Genomic DNA, 27,220 nt, shown 5'->3' with positions numbered 1-27,220 from the left:
GTTTTTACGGTTCGATTAGATCTCAATTCTTTCAATACCTAAGACATTTCCTAGCAGAATTATATCTTATTCCGAGTATCTAATATATTTTCAAGCATTATCGTCAACCCCATTTTTGTTGACAGGAAATATTCATCATTTTTCCTTTAAAAATATACGACGTTTTAAATAAAACAAGATAACAACAACGATGCATTTCACAACTATCCTTAAAGACGATTTTCTCAATAAACAAAGCTTCGTTGAAAAATCCACTTTCTATCCCCAAATGTACTTCACCGCATAAACTTTTCTTTTTCACATAAATCGTACAAAAACAACACATAGAAACGCTACATTCATCGAAATGATTATGAAGAAGATATCCATTTCTCTAGCATCCTATTCATAATCCAAGCTATAAAAAGAGATCCTTCCACTTGATCTAAACGAGAGTTCACAGGATCTCGGTTCGGTGTTGCGCGTCACCTGTTAAACCGACGATACGCGAAGCCGATAATTCCATCGATCAATCGTATAACGAGATTTACCTACGTCGGGTTGGTATCCCGGGTTAACAGCCGAGTCCTGGATGCGTTAAAACATACTCACACACACGCACGCACATACACACACACATACAAACCTACAATATATGACCCACCAAACGTGTATACATTGATTCTCGAAAGTATTTGAATATTTAACATAGAAAACTTTCATATTCATATCGTACACGTGAAATAAAAAGTTTTGGAATTCTATTTAGCACTATAGCGAGACATGACTGATACGATTACAATGTTCAAATATGAAACCAATTGAAATATATACCAAAGTTACAAGATATTTACCGTAAGAACATATGTATAACATATGTATAATAAAAGATCAGTACACAGCACGTACAGTCATTTTAAGCGTGTAATAAATATTACAAAGGATCGCACTGAATATTTAAAGCTTATTAATGTAATGTAATTCACTAATGGTTAATGTAATTTAATTTTTGTGAATATAATGTTTGAAATGAAATATATACTTGCACTGAATATCTCATAATTTTCATAAATATTTAAAGATTAGTTTTCAACGTACTTTACCAACGTAATCATGACAGTCGAGTCTCGTAACAGTACTAATTACAAGCTATGCAAATATAACACACGTAATACATATATTCATAAAATGTGTCTATTGGAATACTTTCGTGAGCTTGTGTATGCGTTGTGTTCGTGCAGTGTGCCGAATATTCTCCTGAATTATTAGCGTAGCGTTGCGCGTGCAGCCATTTCATAAAGCGAAAAATACATTTTCTTGCCGGTGGAAAGCGGAAGCGCACGTCCCGGCAATATCGCGGCCCTACCGAGGCGAGCATCAAGCGGCCGGAAATTAGGCTAACCTCTCGAAATAACAGGGATCGCTGCTATGCAACGGAAAGACAGCCAAGCCAGCGATTGCAAAACGCATATAACAACAACGAGAATAAGAAAGGAGAGCGATAAGAAAAGAAAAAGGAAGGAGAAAACGGTGAAGAGATAACGTAAGAGAAATTGAAACGGAGGATAGAAAAGAGAAGCGAGAAGTGTTAGGGATGCTCTGCGTTTTCGTACTTACTGTTCACGTTCCTCCAGCTCGACCACCCGATTACTGTCTGTGTTTTGTTTAGCAAGTCCAAATTAAAAAAGTAGAGCAGAAAACGAATCAGTTTTTCTGTGTTAGTGAGATACTACCGAAGAACGAGACCCGTGCTGCGCCAACCGGAAATGATGCTTCGTGAGCGCGACTCTGTTTAATCAGAGACGTTCCTTCCGGTTCGAAGTTTACGACGCCGTGAATTTAATTAACGGCGGCTAACTTCCCGAAGAAGAAGATCGCGTTCGAACAGTTCCGAACGCTATTCCATGACCAGAGATTCTTGGCGAATGATCTTTTCTTCTTTCTTTTTTTTTTTTTTTTGTTGCTGTTCTTTGACCAGTGCAACTTCTAGGACATTTTCATCGCAGAATTTACCATCCATTTCGTTCTTTGTTGCGTGGCGAATTTTATTCGAGGTAGAATGGCGAGATCGAGTTAGATTGGCGAACTTTCAAAATTAGGATATTTGTAATTTCGTTGATCGAGTTAAGAAAAATTTGCCTTAATGAGATTAGTAATTGGATGTTGGAATTTGAGGTTTTTGGTTGTATGCTGCGACTAATAGAAATTATATCCAGGAAATGATTTCTTCGGCGGACAAATGGTACACATTAGCAATGATAGCGAAATGGGTGTACTAATTCATGACGTAATATCGGGATATAATTCCCATTGGACATAGCTTACATTTGAAAGCCTCAAATTGTATCAATTATGCGAATCCGACGAAAGATTAAACTCGCTAAAATAATTAAGGGCTTCTATAAAATTCATGGGTTTAAGCAAACGTTGAAGAAGATTTAAAGACGCTGTACTTCTATACAATTGTTTTTGCCATTTATTGAATGGTTTTACGGCCGTTTCTCCGAGCAATTTTCCATCTTTCTAGGCAATAAATTCTTTCGAATAATTTTTAAACAATGATGTGAAATATTCAGTTTCTCGTTATTAAAAAACTTTTCTTTTAACAATTAGAGTAAGATATAGAAAAGTTATATTATATTTATTGATTGAACTGTTTGTACAAAATTCGACAATTTTTGTTTTGTTGGCTTTTCATCAATAGGTAAAATCCAATTTGATTGCTTCGTTAAAAGATTAATATCCAATTACAACTAATATTCATTGATAGTCAGTATTTTATCATTTAGCGGTGATTCGTAATAAATAATCCTCTTTCGATCTCACCAAATATGCGATAAAACAGAACGACTGTGAAAAATGTCGCACACTTTAAAATAACACTTTAATGGTGTAATGGAAGAAACGATTCTTCGATTTTCAGCATTTTGTTTTCTTTCGTCTATAGAAAATATCGATCTGATTTTATGAACAACGACAGCCAATGCCAGTGATCGCGTATCGAATATAAGTTGTATCATTGCATTTTAACGAAATATTATAACGTTGTTTCATCATACAACGATAGATAATCATTATAAGACAATTTCATGTATCGCGATTATCAAAATGAAACTCGCAACGTGCGTATTATTCAAAGCATTCTTCTCGTTGACGCATAAAAATTCAGCTGATTAAAATTCCCAGTGATTCATTCGTTTTAATCGTCCAGCAAAATAAATATCTTTTTTTTCGAAAATATGATAATAAGCTTCTGATAAATATGAGACGATGTGATAAATTATTCGTTTCAATACTTTTTATCGATGACGTCGTTGCATGAATATATTTTTTGAAAAGCCATATATTTAAGAGCAAAATTTTGCTGTTTCTAAAAATGGTTCGTTCCATATTACACCTTCATATTAATTAAATTTCAATACTGTTTCCATATATAAACAATACACATAATTAAGCGCATTTTATGCGTAAGATCGGTTAAAATTAATTTACGTAAAGGTTAGTTGCCCGAACGAAGAGGATGTAAAAATGTCCACGAAGCAGTCGGTGAAACGCAATGTTTCTCCTTTTGTTAGAATGGCGCAGCACGAGTTCGTACACTTAATAATTTGTATACATGTATGTACTTGTCTTTGCATCCAAATGGGAAATTCGCATTGTCCATCTACCTTATATGATTACGTAACATAATAGACATGCTTTGTTTTCTGTAACTAGCATGAACTATGCGATAATAACAACGCAAAATAATGTATGCAGTGCATGATTTATGCAGGTCTAGTTGCGGCCATTCAATCGTACGGACATTAGTCCAAATCATATACCGTGCTTAATAATAATTGTATAAGAGAGAAAAGTGAAATTTCGTCATTTGGAGTAGCAGATATTGTCATCATATTGAAGAACTTGTTGCACTGAACATCAATTACAAAAATAGAAATATGTATAATATATAATTAAGACCGTAATTAGGTAAATTGAATTTACAGAATTAATAACAAAATTTCGTACATTTTTATGTAATTGACATCTTCTAGAGTTTCCAAAATTCTAGTATTCGTATAACATTAATCGATTGAATATCTGCAACTAGGTCGGATGGATAGTAATGTAACTTTATACAGGTGAACAACGTCTCGACGTATCGTAAAAAATACTCTCGACGAGCAAACAGAGTCTTCAATTTTTGGGCCTAGGCCTTACACGACAACGCCACAACTTCAATTATACAAAATACAGAAGCTAAGAGAACGGAGAAAAAGATAATTTTCTGCTCGACCGTCCTTTTTAGATCGGTCGGGCATCCTTACGTTATCTCCTGTTCTTTGCTTCTTTTCTTTCTTTTATTTTCAAACTCAACTCAAGCAAAACATGCAAACTTAGCACGTAGGATTAACTTTGTCAACTCCTGAGAGAAAATTCATACCGTGAAAAAGAGTCGTTGAGTGGTTTCGAAACAATGAAAACACAAGCATCGCGTTTTTAGCGTTCGAGCGTTGCCGATTCCCGATATATCGTGTACATCGTTGTGTCACGAACGCGATGCGTCGATCGTTATGAGCCTCTGTTACTCTCTTTCCATTTTACTCTGGTCAGATTGAACAACGTTGTAAACAGTACGAGTAAAGCGAGCGAATGGATATCAGCGAAACGAGATCTCGTCGCACAAAGAGTAACGTATGGTCTGTTATGCGTACAGTGATTCACGAAAGTATGAGCATGGATTGGCTTTTCTTTTGAAATCCGTGGAAATTCGTGAAAAGCACAATTAATTACTTTTCTTTGTAAAACGTGACTTTTCCATATAAAGTTTAAATGCGTCATAAGCAACGATTAAAAATTGCTACGATATTGATTTCGGTCTCTAAGACAGTCGCGTAGAATCTTCGCTCTGAATAATTCGTTATTTAATAATAAAATTATGAAATAATTCGTTATTTAATAATAAAATCATGAAATAATTCGCACATTCGAGAATACAACGAAAATATATGATATAGTAGCCGACTGCAAAATTGTTGACGAATGTGTGTTTTCGACGATATTTCGACGGTATTAAACGAGGGTCATTTTCTACGAAACTGAACGTGTTTGGGGACCATAACGGATTCGCGGGTTTTAACATTGCGTGCCGTATCTAGCGTTTTTGTGCTCGACACGGCGTCGGATCTAGCGTTTTTGCTCTCAATTCCGTCCCGCAGCGAACCCCGTCTCGCTTACTGCTCGTTTCACTGGCGTTCGGCAACTTTCATGTCGTCACTCGCTCGACAGCCTTCCCATCGTTAACAACACCGAGATCGTAATCGCGCAAGCTGTAAACTACCGAAAAACGTCTTGTAAGCGCGTAGTCGGCACAAGCTTTCCCGTTAATCGCGATTCTAGTTGGATTATCAAGATTTCGCGACACGATTCAAATGCATATAGAGTCATACAGCGAGTTAAAACTATTAAATTAAAAAAAAAAAGATAACTACAAAAATTCAAAGTTAAAATCCACGAGGGATTTCCACACCATCAACGAGTTGGCCAAAATTTTTGACGCATTTTTTTTCACGAGAAACGACCCGTACTTTCGGCTTCGGTTACCTCAAAAGTCCGCAGAAGGTGTCATTCTAACCGAATACTTTGCAGTCTGGGTACTATACTAAAGTCAACGATACAAAGGTCTTTTTAATATCTACTTGTTATTTAGACAAATATACGTGTGTGTAACGTTCTGATGCGAATTACGACCGTGTTATGGTAATTTCTTATATTTTCACATCACGAGATTATAATCGATTGCATTTAAACTTTGACCGGAGAAGTTGCGTTTTATAAAAGAAATTGAATGCTTCTAATTGCAGAGTTACGCAGAATGTAACAGGAAAATTGAATCACTGTGCCAATGATTCTAGCGATCACTGTATGCATACAGAAAATCGAATCGTGTTGGAACAAAATTACCGCAACCTGTTATTATCGTTTCCTGCTTTTCTTCCTTTTCTCCTGTTTTTCTTTTTTCTTTTTATCCCTATCCCGATAATAGCTATTCTAGAGACGTATGAATTGCACCCCTCGCTAGATGCCAGGACGACAAATATGCATTACGTGCTCGCAGTTTTTCAATCCTGACAATGGAACAACGCTACCATGCCAGCGTTAATTACCAACGATTCGATGGTCATTATGAAATTGCATTGTTACCAGTAGCTTCGTAAATTCCCGGTGACGACATGTACGACTAATTTCGTGGGAACGTGTAACGGATAGGTTGTAAAATTGATCCGATAAGTTTGAATTTCGCGAATTATGTATATTATGCAAATTTCTGATGTTTTAGTAAATTTCGTTTATTATGGAAATTCTGTGGGAACAACGGTACGATATTTGTCTCAAAACATTGTCGCTGATGCAACTGCCAGATGATTTAAATAATGCTTATTTGTCGTAGAACAATCTGCAATGTAAATTATGTCATCATGTTTCAGGTGTGTGCTTGTGTTTATGTGTGCGTGCGTGTTTATGTGTGTGAAGTGTTCGCCTATCGTGATGATCGTTTGATTTTGAAATGGATTTTTTCGAGATTTTATTGTTCAAATTTTGGGATAATTTTCAACGATCAATTTTATCCTGATATTATCACGAGGAATAACTAAATTAAAAGACTTGAAAATCGACCAATTTTTAGTAATTAAATATTAATTAAGGAATCTTGATTCGACTAATTGCAAGTGTCGTAAATTTCTTTCAACAGCTATATTAGTTTTGCATGACGTATTTCCGATTTTCGAACGAGTTTTGTAACATTGCTAGAATCTCGAAGAAAGTCCATTCGATGGCCTACGTCATGCGAATCGTTGTGAACAACAAATCACAATGACAATCACATGGTTAGAAAGAAAGGGCAACTTACATTTCATCTGATTTCGTTTGCGTCGGCAAACGATGAAGATCACCACGCAAATGATGATTATCACAAGTATAAGGACAACTGCGGCAACGATGACTATCAGAAGAAGATTTCCTTCCAGTTGATGCCACCACGGTATATGACCTGAAAATGCGGATCGATTTATCGAAATTAATATTTTATAACTCGTGGTTATTCTTGAAATACTTAGAGAACAAAATATTCTGTCAAAATATAACTTTTGACAGAAGCTTTCCTTCCAGAAAATATTGAGATTTTTAAATGGCAGTAGAAAGGACTCTTCGAATGAAAAGACTCATATCGGAGGTTATAAATATTTGGAAGAGAAATTTTAGAAACTCTGTGATTGAAAATACTAAAAATATCTATCAGAAATTGAAAGTCTCTTAAAGATTATTATTTAAAAAAATTAAAAAAAAAAAATAAAAAGAAGATAATTTTCGGAAATCTTGTTAAATTTTTGAATATCTACATTTCTAAAATTTTCATATCTTCAACTTTCTTAAAACTCGATGGACCAACAATTTTTCTGCAGATCTTTTAGAATTTTTTCTGTGAAAATAAGAGCAACGAGATTTCACGGTAGGCGCCGTTTCCTGATTACGAAATAAAACAGTCGGCAGAACGGTTGCAATTCAAATTTCGGCGACAGCTGTGAAATATTATAAATACAGAAAGTAAGACGACCCGTCTCAAGGGAAGCTTTTCATATTTCTGCTTATATTTAATCCATTCCCTTGCTCTATAATATTTTACCAGAAGCTACCTTTATTACGAGAGTTTATGTGCTTATATAGGGTGCTCCATTTTAATCAAATAAACTCGATGAAATATTTTTAGGGCTAAGCAACGCATAAAATTTCTTTTTCTACCTTGAGGAAAAAACAACATAATCGCGATCGTTTTTCATTCAGCTGATTATTTTCAAATTATATTTATTCTCTTTTTAAGTTTCTCGAACTTTATCGTAACAAAAAATGTGTTTAAAAAGTACTCCACCCGAAGAAATTGTCTCGTTAATAAATCAAGAAACAATATCGTTTTACAGGACAGGATTATTTAGTTAATCAAACCGTTGAGTAGAGAAAGAGACTGATATAGCAATCTCTAAGATCTTTTCACTAATTTAGCACAAAATTATTCTTTGTATCGTTTCGTCAATTTGAATTATTTTAGCCTTTCATTATTTGAAACTTTGTTACAGTTATGACAAATATACATGTAGGAATGGAATATAATCGCGGCAAACGTGTAAAGCATCTTTGAGGAGTCCATACTGACTCTGTGTGTGTGTACGTGTGTGGCGAACGAACAGAAATGCTAAAAAAGAACAAACGCGTTGAGAATATTTCTTTCTGTTTTGTTACACTATTTCGAAATTCTTTCCTGCTCGTCTCTTTCTCGAGTTCATTCCTACATACATATCTTGAGACGATAAAACAGAAAAATTATATAAAAAAGAAATTAGCGTTAATACAGTCTAATATTTAATATTTTGAAACGGAATATATCTAATACAACAATTATGATAGAACTTACTTCGATGTCCATGGTGAGCTAAGAAGAAACGAGAATGTACAATATTTCTTATTTATTTACTAATCATTGGTCGAAGGAAATATTATTAAATATTACCACAAGTAAACATCGATATTGCGCAGAATATATGTATAGTTTTAATACTATTCATGGTTTTAAGTCAACGCTAGGTAATTTAGATCTTTGAGCTATTTTCTGTTAAGGGAGCCACATGTACCTCTTCGATATGCTAAATTACGAGCTACAACGAAGCTATTTCTATGAAAATTTTAATAACTATTCCGAAAAATGTTTATCGTAGATTTATTTAATCGCTTGGATATTCATATCCTCCAGGGTAATGTTACATTTTCCTTCGAAGGAATGATAACAGTTTAAAAGTGTCGAAGAGTAAATGTCCCACTGGAAGAATTCCGAATTATTTTCCTACAAATACGAAGATTCTTATAAATACTGTTTGCATTGATTAAAATATTAATCACGAGAGAAATCGTTATATATTTTGCATTATATTTGCCACGTTGTTTTTCCTAATCTGACAACAGAAACATAATGTGAAGATCGAAATAAAGGAGGATTGGATTAAAACGAAACAGAAATTACGATAAACAAGATTTCGAATTTCTTGACTTATTTAAAGAATTTCTGAACTCACTCGTAATTTATTTCAATCCCATAACAATTACTTTAGTTACAGATCACTCGATATATTTCCATAAACTGATCCTTCCCTGTTGAAATTAAGTTATGCTACGTTAATATTTGAAAGAATCAAGATCAATTAACTTGAAATTCATCTATCTTTATTAACATTTAAGTTCATAATAAATTGCAGAAATATCTTGTTATGTAATGACCCTGTTAGATAGATCAATCTCGATTTACTTAGTTGGAAACTTCGAATTCGAGAGGCAACATAAATGAGTTCGTACCACGGAAAATGCTCGTTTAAATCTAACCGCGCTTTCTCGAATCTCCATCGTTTGTTGCTAAAAGGAAACATTGAAAATTCCTGTCTACGATAGTAAAATTAACATAACATTTAATAAAAGTGCAATTTTCGTTTTTAATCGCGATCCTCGTCCAATTTTGTTTTTACATACCATCTACATATTGTTAACAACACCTCCTCTCTGTTCAAAAGAAGCGCTACGGATTTCAGGTACGCCAACCGCGCGAATAATAATTACCATCGTTTTGACGTTTTTAAATAAACGAGAAAAATATATGAGGAATGGAAATTAAAAGAACAAATCCGATTTAACTTGGAATAAATCAAACTTTTGAATTTACCAAGTATTCAAGGGGAATCTAATTCAGAATCTAATTTACGAACTTCCATTCGAATGTTCGCGTTGGAACCCGACATGGAAAAATGTGTCTCGCCTCGGGTTCGTTAAATCTTGCTGGTGGATCACGAAGTATAGCCAGAAATAAAAATATGCTTAATTGCAAGTACTTTGACCGCACAAATAGCTTCGTTCAAAATTGTTCTACATGAAAAGCGGCAGTTTACCTGCAATTTATTTAACTCTTAATGGAATTCACCCCGGACTGAAATTTCACACTATGTAAATTTTATTTCAACGTTATTGACCCGTAACATATTTCTCGCAACTATTGTAAAAGAATAATTTCGTCTAATATCGAATTGCTTCCTTTTTATCGCCTATCATCCATTCGTTTCTTCGCTTCAGCGTAATATTAATATAAGGTTCTATCCACAAAAGATCCGAGCAAACACGTAAAGCATCTCTTTATGAATATTTAGTGACACTGACAAGAAAGTAATTTCGTTTTTGTAACTTTCCAATGTACGTGTAGCTTTAGAATATGAAAACACTATAAGCTGATCAAAGGATCGTTCAAAATTTATCTACACATGCGTACTATCTCAAATAACTTTTTCGATCGAAAATTTAATTCGTATAAATTTTAAATATAATTTAGTAAAACATTTCATTATTCTTAAATAATTTATGAGAAATATGAAAGAAATTTATGAGAGAATTAAGTATAACATTGATGGTGAAGATTAGAAATCAAGAATAACACAAGTTTTATATCGTAACATATTTAAATGCGGAGGTAAATAAATGAAGTACTTGCTGGTATTTCGCTGTATTTCTAAGTGGTCAAGACACGTTTCTACACTTTCTTAATCTCTCACGCTTTCAGATACTCGGTCTCGGGAATTTTTCTTTACATCTGAATTACAACCACACAATATAATGTAAGAGCCACGATGGGAATGTTGATATCGCGAGGGGAAAAATAACTCTGGCAAAGGAATCCGTTCTTCGTAAAAATTCGCAGCAGTTTCGGCCGGAATTTCCTTCCTAATTAAATTGCCAAGTTTTGAAAACCGAGCATCATCATCGTCTACCAGATCTTCGTCATTAAAACTCTGTTATTTCAATTAAACGTGACCATTAAAAACCGTTCGTAAGTAATTGAGGTGCAAAAAAAAAAAAAAAAAAAAAAATAGGTAGAAAAATTATTTTAAAACCAACCTGCATGACAAACCATTCTGCATAATATCAACATCAATAATAAATGAGTATAATGTCAAACAATATCATAAATATATATCGCCACATTAAACATAACGTATTTCATTTATCCACAAGCTAGATTTCATTTTCTTTGATACCTAGCACTTTTATTTCTATAATTTTACTAGTTTATAGAAACACAAGTAATGATCAAGTACAACAGAAAGGAAATCAGAACGTACCTGGTACATCGCGGTCGCAAGGATTCGAATGGCCGATAGAGTTGTTAGCAACGCAAACGTACGTCCGGAAATTGGTTACCGACGTATCGAGGCGGATGTAGCTTTTCCCATTGCGCATCTCGGCGTTCTGCTCTAGCGTGTCATTGTCACTCTTCAACGACCAAACGAAATCAGTCTCCTTCGGATTGGCCGTTGCTGAGCACACGACGTAATCCTCCCCGTCTATTCGTTCTCTTTCCACGTGACATTCTGGCTTAACTACAAAGGAAGAAAGCCACGTTAACTTACTTTGGTTTTGCACGAATACATCTGTGTCACTTGGACACGCGTCTTACTTGCTCCTTAAATCATTGTCTTGCGCTGCTTTGTTGAGATAGAACATATAGAACATGATAATGATGTAATAGCTACATCTATCAGAGACCGCTAGAACGAGTAATTTATAATTCTTCATAGGAATGCGGTAGATCTATTACCGTGATTTTAAGAATTAAAAGATAGATTTATCGGAGAATGCGTGGTACATTGGTTCCGATGTCACCGAAGTTTTTTGGTTTCGATGCATCTTTTCGTATCTTGGAAGAAAGTATGAATTTTTTAACCTCGAGCAATAGCAAGTTACAACATTTGATTACTTTCGGGAATATTTGAGATTGGAAATATAAGGCAAGAGGTATGAAACGTAGGAGAAACTGGAAATCGATGAAGGGATGAAACGTGCAATTGCGTGAAATATTTCAAGAACGATTCATCACGTTCTCACCGTTGATCGAAATTACGTTCCTCAAACCAAACGAATTTCGGCCGAATTCCTATCGTTCTTCGGTTTATCGAACGTGAAACAGTCTTAAACAATTTAATCGATCTTTGTAATGCGAACATGAGGAGTTTACTTGCTCTGATATTCCAAAACATGTTTCTTATTGTACGTAACGTAATCAAAAATATTCAGCGGAACATTTGTATTCACGATAATGGCAAGAGTACTATTTTACTATTATTTTGAAAATATAATTCTTTTCTTAAATCAATTTAAATAAAACTTTACTCTCCTCCATATAAGATGTTTCTTTTTAAAAGAACATCATGTAATCGTATCTTTTATTTTTCGTTATAAATTTAAGGAAGACACTTGTAAGAAGTAATCGTAAAATATAATCGACGATTTTCTCGGATCATTTACTCCAATTCTATAAAACACTTCGGCATTTTATTTTTAACAAGGTATTTTCTACTTACGCGGTTAAATTTCATCTCTACGTTCCTTTTACCTTAACGAACACTGGCATCTTTATCTTCTTAACGCAAACGGAAAATATTAAAAAGAGAAGAGAAACATGAAAAAGAGAAATAGTCAAAGAAACATACAGAGAGAGAGAGAGAGAGAGAGAGAGAGAGAGAGAGAGAAATCGTTCTTCTAGTTCCTGCCATTTCTTTCTTGAAGAATACTCTGCCATGAGAACATAAATCTTTCTCAATATTTGAACGTCGCTCGAGATGACTGAGGAACTTGCACGTCGGGATGTTTCTTTACTTACATTGAACATTCATGACCATGGAAATGTTCCGGCTTCCGTGGCGATTCGATGCCTCGCAGTAGTACGTTCCGTTGCTGCGTCTAGGCACCGCCACTTTCAGATCGAGGACACGGCCTTCGATGATAGTGTCTGTGGAACCTTCCCGAAACCAACGAAACGTTGGCTCCGGTTGTGCTCTCGCATTGCAGCTCACAGTTTCCGGTATCGTATCGACCGTCACGTTTATTATCTTCTTTGATATCGTCATATTTTCTGGCGGAACTGTTGCGAAGAAAAAGACGCGTATAAACTTTACGCTGTGTAAAGTGACTGTATTTGTGCATACTGTTCGAATGCAAACACGAATACAGCATTATATCAGTCCACCGAGGAACATCGTAGCGAAATGATGCATTAAAAAATATAAATGACAAATATAAAATATGATTATTTATAAATATTTAAACTTTATATCGCGTGACATGAAAAAAGATGAATAGTCAATAAATATCGAAAAGTACGCGAGGATAACATTTTCGGTATTCGAGAAGTTAAGTTAACTTCACTGAAAATCAAATAAACTCACATTCCACATGGAAGTGCGTGCTACTTTTCACTCCAGCGCCAATACTGTTGCTGCTGCTCTCGCAGGTGAATCTGACGTTGTCTTCGACGCGATCGAGTTGGCCGCTCGGCCAGGCAGTTAGATTCCACACCAGGGTCGATTGAATGCTTTCGAAGTCATTCGTTCGCGGATCAGGTGGATGATAAACGTTCGACAGGTAGTATCGGTTCGTTTTCGAGAAATCCATCGGCATGCCGTCCTTTAGCCAGGAAATATTGCACATCGGAGCGCACTCTACCCAGCACATGATGCTAACGTTCGGCGAATTGTACACGTAGCCGTGATAAGGGAGCAGCTTCTTGATAAACGTTGGCTCCGCTATTGACAATCAAAGAACAAGTTGAACTGGCCCTCGAAACAGAACGGGCATTGTTACGAATCGAGAATGAGATACGATATCGTTGCGTTACGATAAGCTCGAATCGACGCGGAATATTTTCGAAACTTTATTGTACCATACGATTTTGCAGCTGTTTTAAGGTACTTTTAATTGGAATAGATTGGCGTGCGAATCGATTTGTTATCGTAGATAATTGAATCTTGGAGAAAACGTAAAATAAAATTTGACAAACGTAATTAAATAAATCTTGTAACTGCATAGCACGATAGCGACGAAACTTTTTAACAATTTTTAAATTATTTAAATGCGTAATCGTTTCAATTCGTTAAATGAAATAAATGAGCTACGAGTTTGTGCGTGATTTGTCTTGGAATTTCAAAAATGAGTCGACACATGGAGATGTGGAATTCAAGCGTGTATGTTCGTCGAGCGATAGTTGTTGCGTCTTCTCCTCTGAAACGCAGTGAAGCGTTATAATATTATTATCGTTTCTCTATTTTTATACGAAATACGAGTCGAATACAGCCTCTATGACATCGGGGAAATATTATGCAAAAGTTGCTGGCAAACGTAACGTAATGTATGTTGCCGTTTATGCGAATTAAGTACACAAAGAAACGAGAAACAAATAAAAGAAGGAAAAATAGAGGAAACAAGAGAAGTTTACACGGGTCTCAAGATACGAATCATTAATTTAGATACAGCACGGAAACTGTGGAAACACTTGTGCTCTTTCACGTTACATAAGTTTATCTTTCCGTTGTACAAAAGTAACAAGTAATAAAGCGTTACGTTTCATTTACAGCTTAATACATTTTTTTACCATATATACATATAATGAATTTTGAGATTTAAAAAATGATATTTTTCTCTTGTTTTATTACACGAAGGTGCTTTTCAAAGGCGTGTTTGTGGTACCGACGTAAGTTTCATAAAACGAACTTTTAAACAATTTCATTCAAAAAATAATTTTCCAATTGCTGAGCCATTTTTACGTGTAGAAGCTTCCGAATAAAAAGAATTTCGGTCGACAAACCAAACACTGAACACTAAGAAAGAAGCGGAAAGGAATATCGTAGAACGAGGCAGAATGGTATTTTAAGTAGAAAAGGTCGGCCTTATGTCAGGCATGTGCGTGCCATAAATAGCGCAACTATTCTTTTGGAAATACAAATTTTACCAGAATTCTTATTCGCGAAACAAATTATGATTCATATATATATATAGTCATGTGCCTTGTGCTTAGTATACCATCAGCTATAAATTAATAGCGTGAAAAAATGTTGCAGTTTATAGAAAACGAAATCACTGATTTCCTTAACATCTCTAGTTACGAGTCGGCTCGATATTAATTCCTACACACATGTAAAATTATAAAGTGAATAAATATAATTATATTCAATTGTCTGAGACACATATTTTTGTTAAACCTGAAAACAAATTTTTAATTTACTTACAAATTTATACGTGTACATGAAATGGAAAATTTCATAAAAAGAATTGTATAAAATTGATTAGAAAATTAAACGAGTCTCTTTTCTTGTAATATAAAATATATTTGTACAAATTATAAATACCTTGGTAGATTAAATAGAATATTCCTGAAATATCGAAGGAAAGAGGGGGGAAAAAATACTGTAAAATAGAATTTAGTTTCATTCCCTTATTCCAGCACATTTTCCAAATTCTGTAAGATTTAGCGCTTCCTATCTCGGTCGGCCGTGCACGAATCTCGAACGCGAAATGAACGTCACGTGAAAGACGGACGACAGATTTATTCGACGGGGGATTAGAAAGTTTTTCGAGTAACTTTACAACTCACCAGACACGTCGATAAACGTGGTAGCCGGGTCGCCGTCGCCGGCTTCGTTGTAAGCCAGACAAGTAAAGTTCGCTTCGGTTTCCAAATTAACCGACTCGATGGTAAGGGTAGCGTTGTTTTCATCCGGAAGTCTATGAAGGCCTCGTAACCATTTGAAGCCAACTACCTTTGGCCGTCCTGGGTCCAGTACGAAGCACGTGATTGTCAATGGCCGTTTCTTTATTACCTGCTGGGGCTCGTACGAGATCGAAGCTGGCCCAGGTTTGTCTATCGACACGGCAAACAAGCAAATCGTTATTTATACCGGAAACTCCGACCAAACTTCTTCTTCGTTTTTCTTTATTATTAGCCAGCGGATCTTTTTGTGTATTTATAGGAAAATTAAAAATGCACCTTATTAATGATTAGAAGAAAATTGAAAATCATTGACCTAAAACAGCATTTTGTTCTTTCGCCAGGCAAATGAATCTTGGCGGTATAAAAAAGAAAAAAAAAAAAGGAAAAGAAAAAGAAAAATAAATTCTCGCAAACAGGAGTCGCAGTAGTTGGTTCACATGGGGAGCGAACGAGCAAATGGATCGGATCGAGGAATTAAAAATTAAAAGGGGGACTCACAATGGACCATGACAGGTGCACTCGGTGAAAGTGGTCCCCAGCCAGCGTCGTTTCTACCCTCGCAAGAGTAGTTCCCGTGAAAGGAACGTCCCACCGCTTCCAACAGCAGCTTGCTCGGATCGATATCGCAGAAAATTAAAGATTCCTCGGTGGTCGTGGTGGTTGCGCTGCTATTTCTCGTGCAATCCGGAAGTTCTTTCAGCAGGTCCCCGTCCAAGTACCATCGGACGGCGGTCAAGCTTGCTGGATTTCCAGTAACAACCTCGCAGGTCAGCGAGACGTTCTGCCGGTCTGCTTCGTTCACTGGCGTTTCCGGCTCCATTATCACCTTGACCACTGGCTTGTCTGCGAGCAAATGAGAGTCGGAACAGTGAAACGGTTGCTTATCATCGACTAGTATGTGGAAATACTGGTTGTTTTTTCTTTTTTATCATTTATTTTCAATATTACGCTTCTCTCTTTTCAGAAACATTGCATTCATATTTATTATTACCTGTTTTTCGGAATTTTCCGTTTCTCTTTCATGATACTACAGTGTATTCGTTCGATTCGTTTTTATTTTGCGCGAGAAATATGGAGGATATAGTAGTAGTAGGTAATATTATTCGAGAGATTACATCGAGGAGTATTCCGGTTTGAAAATATTCTCATCTCATCTTTAGTAGTTATGAAGGCTAATAGAATTTTATTAAGTACTACGAAAACTGATCTTTTTATTATTTAAAGTAAGCTTGTTAGCAGATTAGATTTTGTTATTGTAATTTGACTGTTCTCTTCTTAAGTATAATATTTTAGAGAGAAGGATATGAAAAGGGGCATTGTAATGAAATTCATTCACGATGTTTATATCAAGCCAAATACTATCCTAACATCTCCTCTCTTCTAAAGTTAATGCTCGAACCGCAGTAAAAACGCCAATAACTTTGGCCAACCCACATAAGTTAACTAATTTAATGCCGTACGGAGGACGTGACTGTCCAGCTGGATCATCCACGTTAGAAGTAATAATTCGCTCGAATAAACTTAATCAATACAGGTAAATAAATAAATAGCGAAAGAGGGGGAAAAAAGAAGATTCATCTGTGAGTCTGGTGTGACGAACGATCACAGAGAGCGAGATAAAAAAAAAAGGAGAGAGTCGAAGGCTCATGTATTTTTTACGAGCTCGAGCATCGCATAAAGATTTACGTCCACGGCAAAACTATTCAAAATGAAGCGTATATATTATCCGGCATGGAACACGCCAGAGAACGGGCCGTTTATGCTACATCCAGCCGGATAAACAGTAAAACGAGACAACCAGAGTTCAGAGAGCACCTGAAAGGAAACTTTTGTCGACGATCCAATCAGCAGATTGGCTGAAACAATTTTTCTTTTCCTTTTTTTATCTTCTTTCTTACCTTCGGCAAGGTAATCAAGATTTCAGCAAGTTCAAAACAAAAGAATCGGAAGAGAGGCGGCACAGTCGGTGCTCGAAAGGAGCGAAGAGGAGAAGAAGATCGAGCGGAGAAGGGAAAAAGAAAAACGTAGGGAAGAAAGGAAAGGGGATTCGGCCCCGACGAAACTAATTTTCCGTGTTCGAATTCACGGCCCGTTTCTATGGATTGTTTGTAGAAAATACAACACCCTCGAGCGGTATTAAGGCTGCAATTAGAATTTCATTGTATCGCGGCCGAGTTTACGTTAACGTGACGTTAACTTCTCGGAAACGCGGAATGGCTGACCCAATAACCGGCACCCAGCTGGAGGGTGTGGAAAGAGCAGCTTATTTAATCCATGCTGATATATTTACGGCTCCCTCCGCGGCACAACGAATCGTATCGTTTCGGCGATCCGTGGATTTGCTTCAACCTTTTCTCTCTTTTTTTTTTACTTAACTATCCCGCCTTTGTAGAATATCGCGGTGAGAATATCCGCCTATTTTCTTCTTATTTTATTCAAGGCACTTTTTTAAAACTCAGTTGCTGAAATATCGAATTCAAAAACTTGCGCAACCTTAATATAAAAGGGACGCTATTTATTTGCTCGTTTTACGAGACAGATGGAGGTCGAGACATTGGAATTGGTTTTTTAAAACACGATAGATTTCTGTTTTAGTGCTGGTTTAATGTCACGCATGAGAATAAAGCGGAGGCAAATCGCGAGTAACAAGATTAATACATTTCTCGCCAGACACATTGAAGAATCTTTCTTTTATAATACAGTACAATTCCTGCACCTTCGACGTAAAATTATTTGAAATAAATTTCGAATCTTCAAAATTTGGGGATTTAGAAAGAATTAGAATTAGAAAAAATAATATAGTACAATAGAAGAAGTAGAAAGTAGTTGTAGGCGCTCCACGTGAGATCTGCTGATTGGTTTCTTGCTATTCGAAAGTTTGCTGTATGAGTTGAAATTAATTAATTAACGCAACCGAAATACCGCGTTAATCATTGAGAACTTAGATTCAGTTCTACAAATTTTTCTATAATACGTGTGTTGTCTGTGAATTGCTATGTGTTCTTTATTCACGTGAAAAATGTTGAAGTATTTTTACAACGTGCTCGCTTTCTTTAGATAGAAGTTTACTTGAAAGGAAATTTTCAGTTGCTCTTCAAAAGAATATTTTCCGCCATTTAACTCTTTAAATGCAGGATTAGAAGAAACTATTCAAGTTGCTATTTTCAGTTATTCAGTCTCATAGAAAATACACAAATGATACAAAATTAAACCCCCTTCCATTTAACGCAATCGCTGATACTGACACACACACGTTGCGCCGTCTTAATTACCCAAGATTTAATTACTATACGTTCGGTAATAACCAAAGATACAATTGTTAGGTTCTTCTTTTCGTGCTTTTTATCAAGACGATTTAGAGATACAAGCAAAATAGTAAGCAATGAGATTGAAACAAACGACGCTAGTTAAGCCATGCAACTTTTGAAACAGTCAATCTCAATAATAACTAACGCGTGACAATTTTTTTCCTCCAACAATTGCCCCCTAAAATTCTTTCCAACAATTTAATGAAAAAAAAAAAGAAAATGAAATGAATATTTTTATTGTTTCTGAGAAAATATCTTATAATACTTTATTTGGATCGCTTTATATTCACACTTCAAAGTGAAAGGGTTAAAGTATAATAATACAAGATTGGTAATCATGTATTTTCCAATACTTCTTTTGCACGTTTTAAATTTATGTTTTGACGTTTTTCCCAAGTTGGTCATATTATATCCAGCCGACAGAAATGTAGAGCTATAAGTATCACAATACATCAATTGCGCTACCACTAGTTTAGATAACTTGAATTATATGAACATTTTCTCGTGTGACTTTTGTCGAAACCGCTTCATCCTGCGGCTTTTAGATATTCCACGGTATCGGAACACTGGTCGAATTCGAAACTCTGCTGGAGCTATTCTATTTCCATGGTTTCTATTCCGAAAGGAAGTTTGCGTCCTGTGTATTTCGCTCCGCAGCTTGATAGATGTTTAAAGTTGTTTAATTTTGTCGCTTTGTTCCTTTTTAATTGGTATGTAGTTTATTTTTGAGGACAAAAGTATAATTCAGTGGTAAAACTTCTAAATAATGTAGTTACACGAAGTTTTCAACTTTCTTGATGGTAATTGTAGGAAAAAGAATGTTCTGTTGCGGCAGGAACAAGTAATCAAATGGAAATTTAATCATTTGCTTTTCATTTCCTTCATTTTTAATGAATATCAATTATTACTTACATTATTTTTAATCATCGATGAACAATTTTTAAAACATTAATAATACTACGACGTTAAATTTAAATTACGATTAAATTTGTATTGTATTAAAAATCTAATATTTTCACATTAAAGAATTTATTAAATAAATGAATATTAATTATTCTGAAGAACAGATTTTTTATGACACATTTGCATCTCGCAAAGGCTATAATAATACTTAAATCGTGCCTCCTGGCAATTGGATCAGTTTGATAAATGGAGCTGTCCACGATCTGGCATAAAGGAACCCGAAATTCTAAATGGCACACCGACGATACCTAAATCTTCTGATGGAAATTCGTTTTAAAAATTGTAGGCTGAGGGAGAATCAGCTCGTTTGATTCGGATCGAAATCATTCATTTTAATGGATTAACCTATCTACTTCACGCACACGTTCCTTTTCCACAGCCCTAATATCTGAAATTTCTACCACCCAAGACTCGATTTAAGTTGATAAATGTAGTTATTCTTGAATATATTCGATTTCAGAATTCAATATGGCAAGCAAAGGTACGAGAATAAACATAAGAGAATTATTGAAAATTACGACGAAAACTATATTTTATTTGCGTAATATTCAAACACGAGTCTTCGGCTCTGCCTTTAAACGTTACGTTTTTACGAAATTATTCAAGAACCCTGATAAATTATCCAGCAAATTAGTCGATTCCTATATTTCTATATTATATGATGTTGATTCATAAACCCGCGCACATTTTCAACTGTAAGAAAGCGATAAAAGGTAACAAAATATAAAGCAGTAGTAATAAAAATATACAACAAAAACGATTTTATCTCTTCTAATGATTTGTGAATCGAGCTAATTACAATAACGAAGACAGAATCGATTTGATTCCCATAACGCAGTAAGCCATAGAAACGCTGACTATCGGATTTCTGTGGAATTCTATTTTGCCAAATATTACGTTCAAAATTAGCAATTCTGCAGTGACTTACGAATTAGCCGTGAGTCTATTCCGGACCAGACGAAATCTCGATTGGCTGTCGATAACGAGAGTAAAACGATTTGATAAAACTTACGAGCGTAAGTGTGTTTCTATTGAATTCTCGGAATTTCGTAATTGTAACGACCGAAGATAGAATCGATCGGTTTTTGATAACGAAATTAGTCATAAAACGATTAACGCCCGTGGCGATTTGACGATTCGGTGAACCGTGTAATTGCTGGGCCATCGGCTAATTAAGATATCCGCTTCATTATTCATAGCGTGCACGGTTCGATTTTCATTTATCTGGTTAAATAAGTGACGATAACTACTGGCCTGTCAGTTTCTGCAATTAACTTCATATTTTCAAGTATCTCGCCTGATATTCAAAAACTTTGGCTTTGATCGATCGACACGTTGTAAAATCGTGCTAATGCATATAGATACGCGACGATAATGTCAAACAAATAGCATTGGGCTGCGTCGCGTTCGACTATCCTTTTTACTCGCGTTGATTTACACTCGACGAATAAATAATTGCCGAACGATTTATCGTTGGTTCGAGTTGGCCGGGCAGCCAGAAGGAAATTAGTCCTTGTAATGAAGATAAGTGCAAAATGCATGGCCATGCCGAGAACGACAAAATGGCCGGACAAATCGATACCAGACCAGAATATTTCTTTCTCTCTACACGTTTCTTTTCTTCGTTATCGTTCACGTATATTTTCTTTTTTTTTTTTTTTTAGAAAATCGAAAAAATTATTTGGCGACAAATGATCTTTTATTGGATTCGCGGTCGTCGAATTTATTTGCGATACGGTCTGGCAGATCCGGAAGATTTGTAGAATAATAGGAATACAAAGTTTACGCGATATTGACGAAACATCTGTTACTTTGAGAACTCGAATATTCCAGTTAATCCTTTCAACGACACGATGTTTCTTAGGCTAAAATAAAGATTTCTTTTTTTTATAAATTATTCACAGTTTCTTATCTCCTCGCAAAGAAAATAGATAAAGAATTCTCCGAAGATAAACATATTTATGGAAGATATAGTTTATATAAAATTAATCGGATAGTGTACTTTACAGAAAAATGTAGATTCTGTCGATCTTCTCTGTCTTCTTTGAAACTGTAATTAGGTAAGTTGTCATACGTAATTACATCAATTATCACGTCAACAGAACTGTGTTGGCAGTTGCCGTATGAAATTATAAAACCTTAATAAACGTTTTTGTGTTTTACGATCGGGTAGTGTGGCGCGAAGAAAAAGTTTACAAATAGAAAGCTGGACAGATTATGTTCGGAAATAAAAATGCAGGCATTACGTATGTCCTGGCATTGGTTTTAAGCGGCGTTCCAGAGAATTTATGGACGCATAAATATCGTTTACCGGAATAAAACGCGATAAATTGTCGTAATGTGAAACGGAACGGAACTGTTTCTCCGTGTATCTTTTCTTCCCATCGATGATATCGATTTTATTTTCTCCTGGACCTATCGTATTTTTCTCTGGATTATTAAAAACAGATACTTCAATAGGGGTTTGACCTTACGTATGAATATGCATGGAACTCGTATGGTTAAAAATTTGCAGATCTGGCGGCGCGATGATTTGAAAATTTAGTATTAAATGAAAATTTATTAAATTGATATTTTCCAAATAACTGGTCGATAGACATTATCCTTTAGATTTAAGCACTAGATTCAACTAGAATCAAACACGCGATAAACACTTATTAAACACGACATAGTATCACGCCAGAAAAATTTGCTTGTAATTCTCAATGAGAATTGATTGTAAAATTCGTTCAAATAAAAAAAAAAAAAAAAGACTTGTCGATCGTTCAGTGAAAATAGTATTCATTGATTTTCACGATACTTACATAGAACCGAGACCTGTACGATGTCCTCTGACGTTGATGAACCAATGTTATTTTCTAGTACACATTTGTAAGAGCCCATGTCACTGGGGGTCGCATTTTTCACGGTAAGAGCCGTTTGTTCCGTGATACCACCCTCGTAGTGGTCGTCGGTTAGAACTAGTTCCTTATCGTCTCGATACCTGAACAAGTAAATAAAACACGTTCTGTAAAGAAAGATACGTAAAAAGAAGGGAAAGGAAAGTAATTCTTTCTGCGACTGATTTTATATAAAATTTATAGTATTTCTCCTTGCACACTATTTTATATCATCTACTTATTATTTTCCTTCGTTCTTAAAATCCAGATGAAAAACGAACGACTCAAAAGAACGTTATCCGTTTCTAACGTAAATACAGCAATTTTATCGAAAATTTCATACGTTTTCCGATAATCGTTGGAACCGAAAACGCAAATAAAACAAAATTAAACATGAAAAAACGAATAAATTCGGAACAAATCTAAATTGGATCCTACAGCGACCAGAAATCAACCAACCGAAACGAGAGTCTCAGCAAATCAGATTTTCAATATTTTCGAAACATTACAACTACAGCAGAATCAGTTTGCAATGCGAGAAACATCAGCCACGATGAAATCTGCAATGGTCTGCATTTCGAACGAACGCCAGTTTACAGTTACCGGAAAGTGTTAAACACGTGTTCCCTTTTATCCTATTCCAGCGCGTACGCAACAGTTACGCAACGATTTTTTAATATCCAACATGTCAGTACGTTCGCAAGTAATACGCGATGAAAATTTCTCGTAAAAATCGCTTTACAATCGTCACGAAAATAATCCTCTCCTTTTTTGTGTCCTTTTTTATCGTACCAGCGATTCGTACGCTGTTAACGAGCAATTTTTACCAGTGAAACTGTATCGTAGCCTGTCTGAATGATAACCCGGTATCCATGATCGATGTCGAGCGTAAAGTAGCCATCGAACAGATGACTCTTAATCAACGCTCATCGTTCCCTCGTAATTATCGTGTTTTCGGTAGTAATCGCGTTTCATGTATTTTTATTGCGCCACACGGTAGCAATTTCTTACCGGAATATTTCTCTCGTATAGCCGACACCTGGAATTGAAACTCTCTCCCTCCTCCCTTTCTCTCTTTCTCTCTGTCTCTGTCTCGTGAACTCGTGCGCGTGCACACGCGCCATTACATGCATCAGCGTGAAATATGGTTTTTAGGTTGCGCCCACAGAAAAATATAATAAATCATCCCGATAAATTCGCGCCTTTTTATTTTGACGTTTCGAATGCCGCTGTCGAGCCTGCTACGCTGGATACTTTAAATCCTTGCAGTTCCGATACCTTCAGTGTTGCACACTATGCGTTATCGAACACGAGACGCGAAGCTCGAGTTTCTAAATATTTGATAGTCTACGGAATTTTAGCGTACGTATATACGCCAGTAGCTGTTTTCCAGGAGAATCAATATGATTGCTTTTTATACATTGACGGTGTATTTCGTTTTTACACTGCACGGTCGTGCAAATTTTTCGCTAACCTTTCCCGCTGCATCTACGAGAAATGTTGGTAATATATTGGTCGAAGTTGAGAGACTGTTGAACATTGATTATGAAATGTCGTTTTCTTGAATGGAACTTTAACCGTACGCACCAACGAATCTTTTCGATTTATTTCGTCATATATGGTGGCGAGCAAAATGAAGTTTATAAATTAAGAAGCATAAAAGGACGATATAATTTTGCAAAATGGATTCACATTAATTTGATAAGAGCAACGAATAAATATGATACATGGATGTCTGTTACAAATATGGTAAAAAGAGTTTCTCCTGCAGAAGGTATACAAATTCCTAGTGTATCAATCTTAAACTTTCTTTTATTCGCCACTATAAAATCACCCTGTACCCCGTAACAAGCACCACGAATTACGGGCACTGTGTCTGCAGAACGTTTCCTCCAAGTTTTCTTAAGTACTCTTAGCAGGAAAATTCCACGGTATCGAGGCATTAATTGCTTGGCAATAACTCGGAAGATCGATGTGCCGCGGCGTTGCAAAAAATTTGCAATTCAGAATATTCATTTTCGACTCGCTAATTAACGCTCTGTGAGAAAATTGATCAGCACGATAGTCGTTCTCGAGGTGTTGGAAAACTACCATCGACCTGGGCAAAGTCTCCGTCGTTTTGTGCATTAACCCTTTGAAATCCAATATCGGTAGGTATACACGGTCGATAAACGGTTGTACGAGTTCGCAGACTTCGAGATCGGTAAAAGAATTTCACCACAGTACGCGAACTGAGTAACAATCGTCGCTCAAATGTTTACTTTAAGATCTTAATCCCTTTCTTTCGATTTGATAGTTTTTCAAAACGATTCTATATCTTATAGCTTTCGTAAAATTGTTATTCGAAATGCCACGAAAGAGAAGACTATTAGTTGGTCGTCCTGCAATATTTGACGAAATATAAGAATTATTAAAAGATTATGATAGCTTTTTATAGCTTTATTTGTCGGTAGAATTTATCTCGAACGTGTTTCGTCAATTAGTGACGCTTGCAAAGAATTACTATAATCACAGATACCTTCAGATATCTTCAAGTTATTTATTTCTGTGTTTATTAGTAAAATTTAAGGTGTAAGAGTTTCTCGTAATAAACAATTTTACTCGAGAAATAAATCATTCGTGTCTACACGGTTTGTATGATATATTTCTTTTCTTGATTTTTAATAATAAATTTATGTAGTAAGAGATGCAGATTTATGCGACGAAATCTTTCCCATTAGAAATATAAACGACTGGAGATGTTAATAAATCAATTTGAAATATTATTTCGTCACCAGAAAATTTCTATTTCATATTATATACATATATCTTACTTTGTTATAGTCTGTTATTCGAGCCACCCAGCAGAGCTATATTTAAAAAGAAAACTCCATAAATTTGAAGGTAAATTGAAAAATTTATAAGAAGTAGAATATTAATCAATTTAGCTTCTGACAAATTCAATCATCAATCTTATATTAAACAATAAGACAGAACAGTGAATAATTACGACGAAATTATAAAAATCCTATGAAAAGCTGTGTCATCACCTGGACCATCTCGCACGATAATTTGCCAACTAATCCCATAAAATATTATTTCTTTTATTATCAAAATTATTACTTCCGCAGAAAAGTATTTCTTACTAGTAGCTTGTAACTCGTGATTTATACAATCTCGCGGATAACATTTTTTTTTTAACTCAGTCGAGCAAAAGGATCTTAATTTCATTAAGAAGACCAGTTACCGTAACGATAGGCAAACGAAACGATACAGCAAAGAAACGAGAAACTAAAGTTTCACGACAAAGTGCTCAAATAGCCCATACTAATCATATTTTTATGCAAACTAGATTTTACCCCTTTGTTCCAACCCGAAGACAGAATTTTTGCCCGCGTCTAGATACTTCGATCATCTGTGTAGCACATGCACAGTATACCTTTCAAGGCAAAGCTTAAAACCGCGCCCATAAAACGGCTCTTGGCTGCTCTCTATAATATTACATTAAGTCGATAAAGAATCTGTATCGTCGCGGGCCAAGTTCAATCCAATCTTCGCCGTCCAAGGATTAACTTCCAGTTACTTCCGTCCTCTTTTATAACACAGTTAGCCGTGGTTGGGCGAAACGCTATAAACTGGCGCGAGCCGTCAATAAACTCTACAGAGCAGTTTTGTAGAGAAAACCGAGAACGCTGGATTCTCATGGAAGGAGAGAATGCTGCTCGATCGAGGTGCCTCTTAACGCTTCTTAGGATAACGCGTTTAACCATCGTTTAATGCGTTCCGTGGAACGCCATTATTGGCGACCGATGAGCAGAATATAGAACGATGGTGTTTTGGTGTTTCGTACGAAGGGAAGAAAGAACGAGCTTTTGATGAGCGGCAAGGGTTTCTGTGATAAAGGAAAAAGCAGAGACGGGACGTTATAAGAGAGAAATTATACGATAAGGAAGAGATACATGTAAAAAGGAAGTATAGGTAGACAGATAGCGGAAGTAGGTATCAATAAAGTCTAATGTCTCTTTGATCAATAATATTCTGCTGGCGTTAAGTACGTGTTGAATCGAACTGAGAATCCGGCGTGTACGAATTATACCGCGAAATTGTTTTGTGAGAAAGGAAAACACGATTTTGTTGGAAGAGGAAAAATTGCCGTATCTTTGATTAAAGTTGTTTCAATTTCGTCTTAGTTTGATTTAATTGAGGAACCAAAGAAATTAGTTAAACTGTAATATTGAAAAATGGAGACAAAACAAATATAGAGAAATTTAATTGGTATCGGTGGTATTCAGTGCAACGATATTTAATCAAAGATAAAGGTATTTAATGTTTATAGATAAAAGAGGAAAGGAATAATTACGAAAAAAGAAGGAAATTATTCTGTTACAACGAATCGATGTATCGCGTATTTGCGTGGAACTGATGTACTCTTGAACATATTGAGAATATTTCTGATGGCTTTTCAAAGGAATCGTACGGATCATAGTTAAAAAGTATTATTT

The 27,220-nt window shown here is 35.6% G+C and overlaps 1 protein-coding gene across 9 annotated transcripts in view; it reads right to left on the bottom strand.

Moving 5' to 3' along the window:
- The window catches only part of LOC122573133 (hemicentin-1), a 422,997-nt gene that overhangs the window by 40,959 nt on the left and 354,818 nt on the right, over nucleotides 1-27,220 (bottom strand). For 8 of the 9 annotated variants that reach the window (XR_006318664.1, XR_006318663.1, XM_043739130.1 and 5 more), the window contains 8 exons: nucleotides 22,665-22,843; nucleotides 16,088-16,432; nucleotides 15,473-15,739; nucleotides 13,272-13,628; nucleotides 12,707-12,967; nucleotides 11,169-11,426; nucleotides 6,875-7,015; nucleotides 1,597-1,633 (listed from right to left, as the gene is read on the bottom strand). Coding sequence is in view for 7 of the 9 variants with exons in the window: in XM_043739130.1 (XP_043595065.1) it covers nucleotides 1,597-1,633; nucleotides 6,875-7,015; nucleotides 11,169-11,426; nucleotides 12,707-12,967; nucleotides 13,272-13,628; nucleotides 15,473-15,739; nucleotides 16,088-16,432; nucleotides 22,665-22,843 (1,845 nt within the window). In the remaining 2 variants the exon portion in view is untranslated. The remainder of the gene's footprint in view (nucleotides 1-1,596; nucleotides 1,634-6,874; nucleotides 7,016-11,168; nucleotides 11,427-12,706; nucleotides 12,968-13,271; nucleotides 13,629-15,472; nucleotides 15,740-16,087; nucleotides 16,433-22,664; nucleotides 22,844-27,220) is intronic. The other variant, XM_043739128.1, reaches the window with a different exon arrangement.

The sequence above is a fragment of the Bombus pyrosoma genome, linkage group LG11 (genome assembly GCF_014825855.1).
Source record: "Bombus pyrosoma isolate SC7728 linkage group LG11, ASM1482585v1, whole genome shotgun sequence".
Lineage (NCBI taxonomy): Eukaryota > Metazoa > Arthropoda > Insecta > Hymenoptera > Apidae > Bombus > Bombus pyrosoma.
The sequence above is the reverse complement of the archived record's forward strand: the minus strand, read 5'-3'. Positions and strand labels throughout refer to the sequence as shown.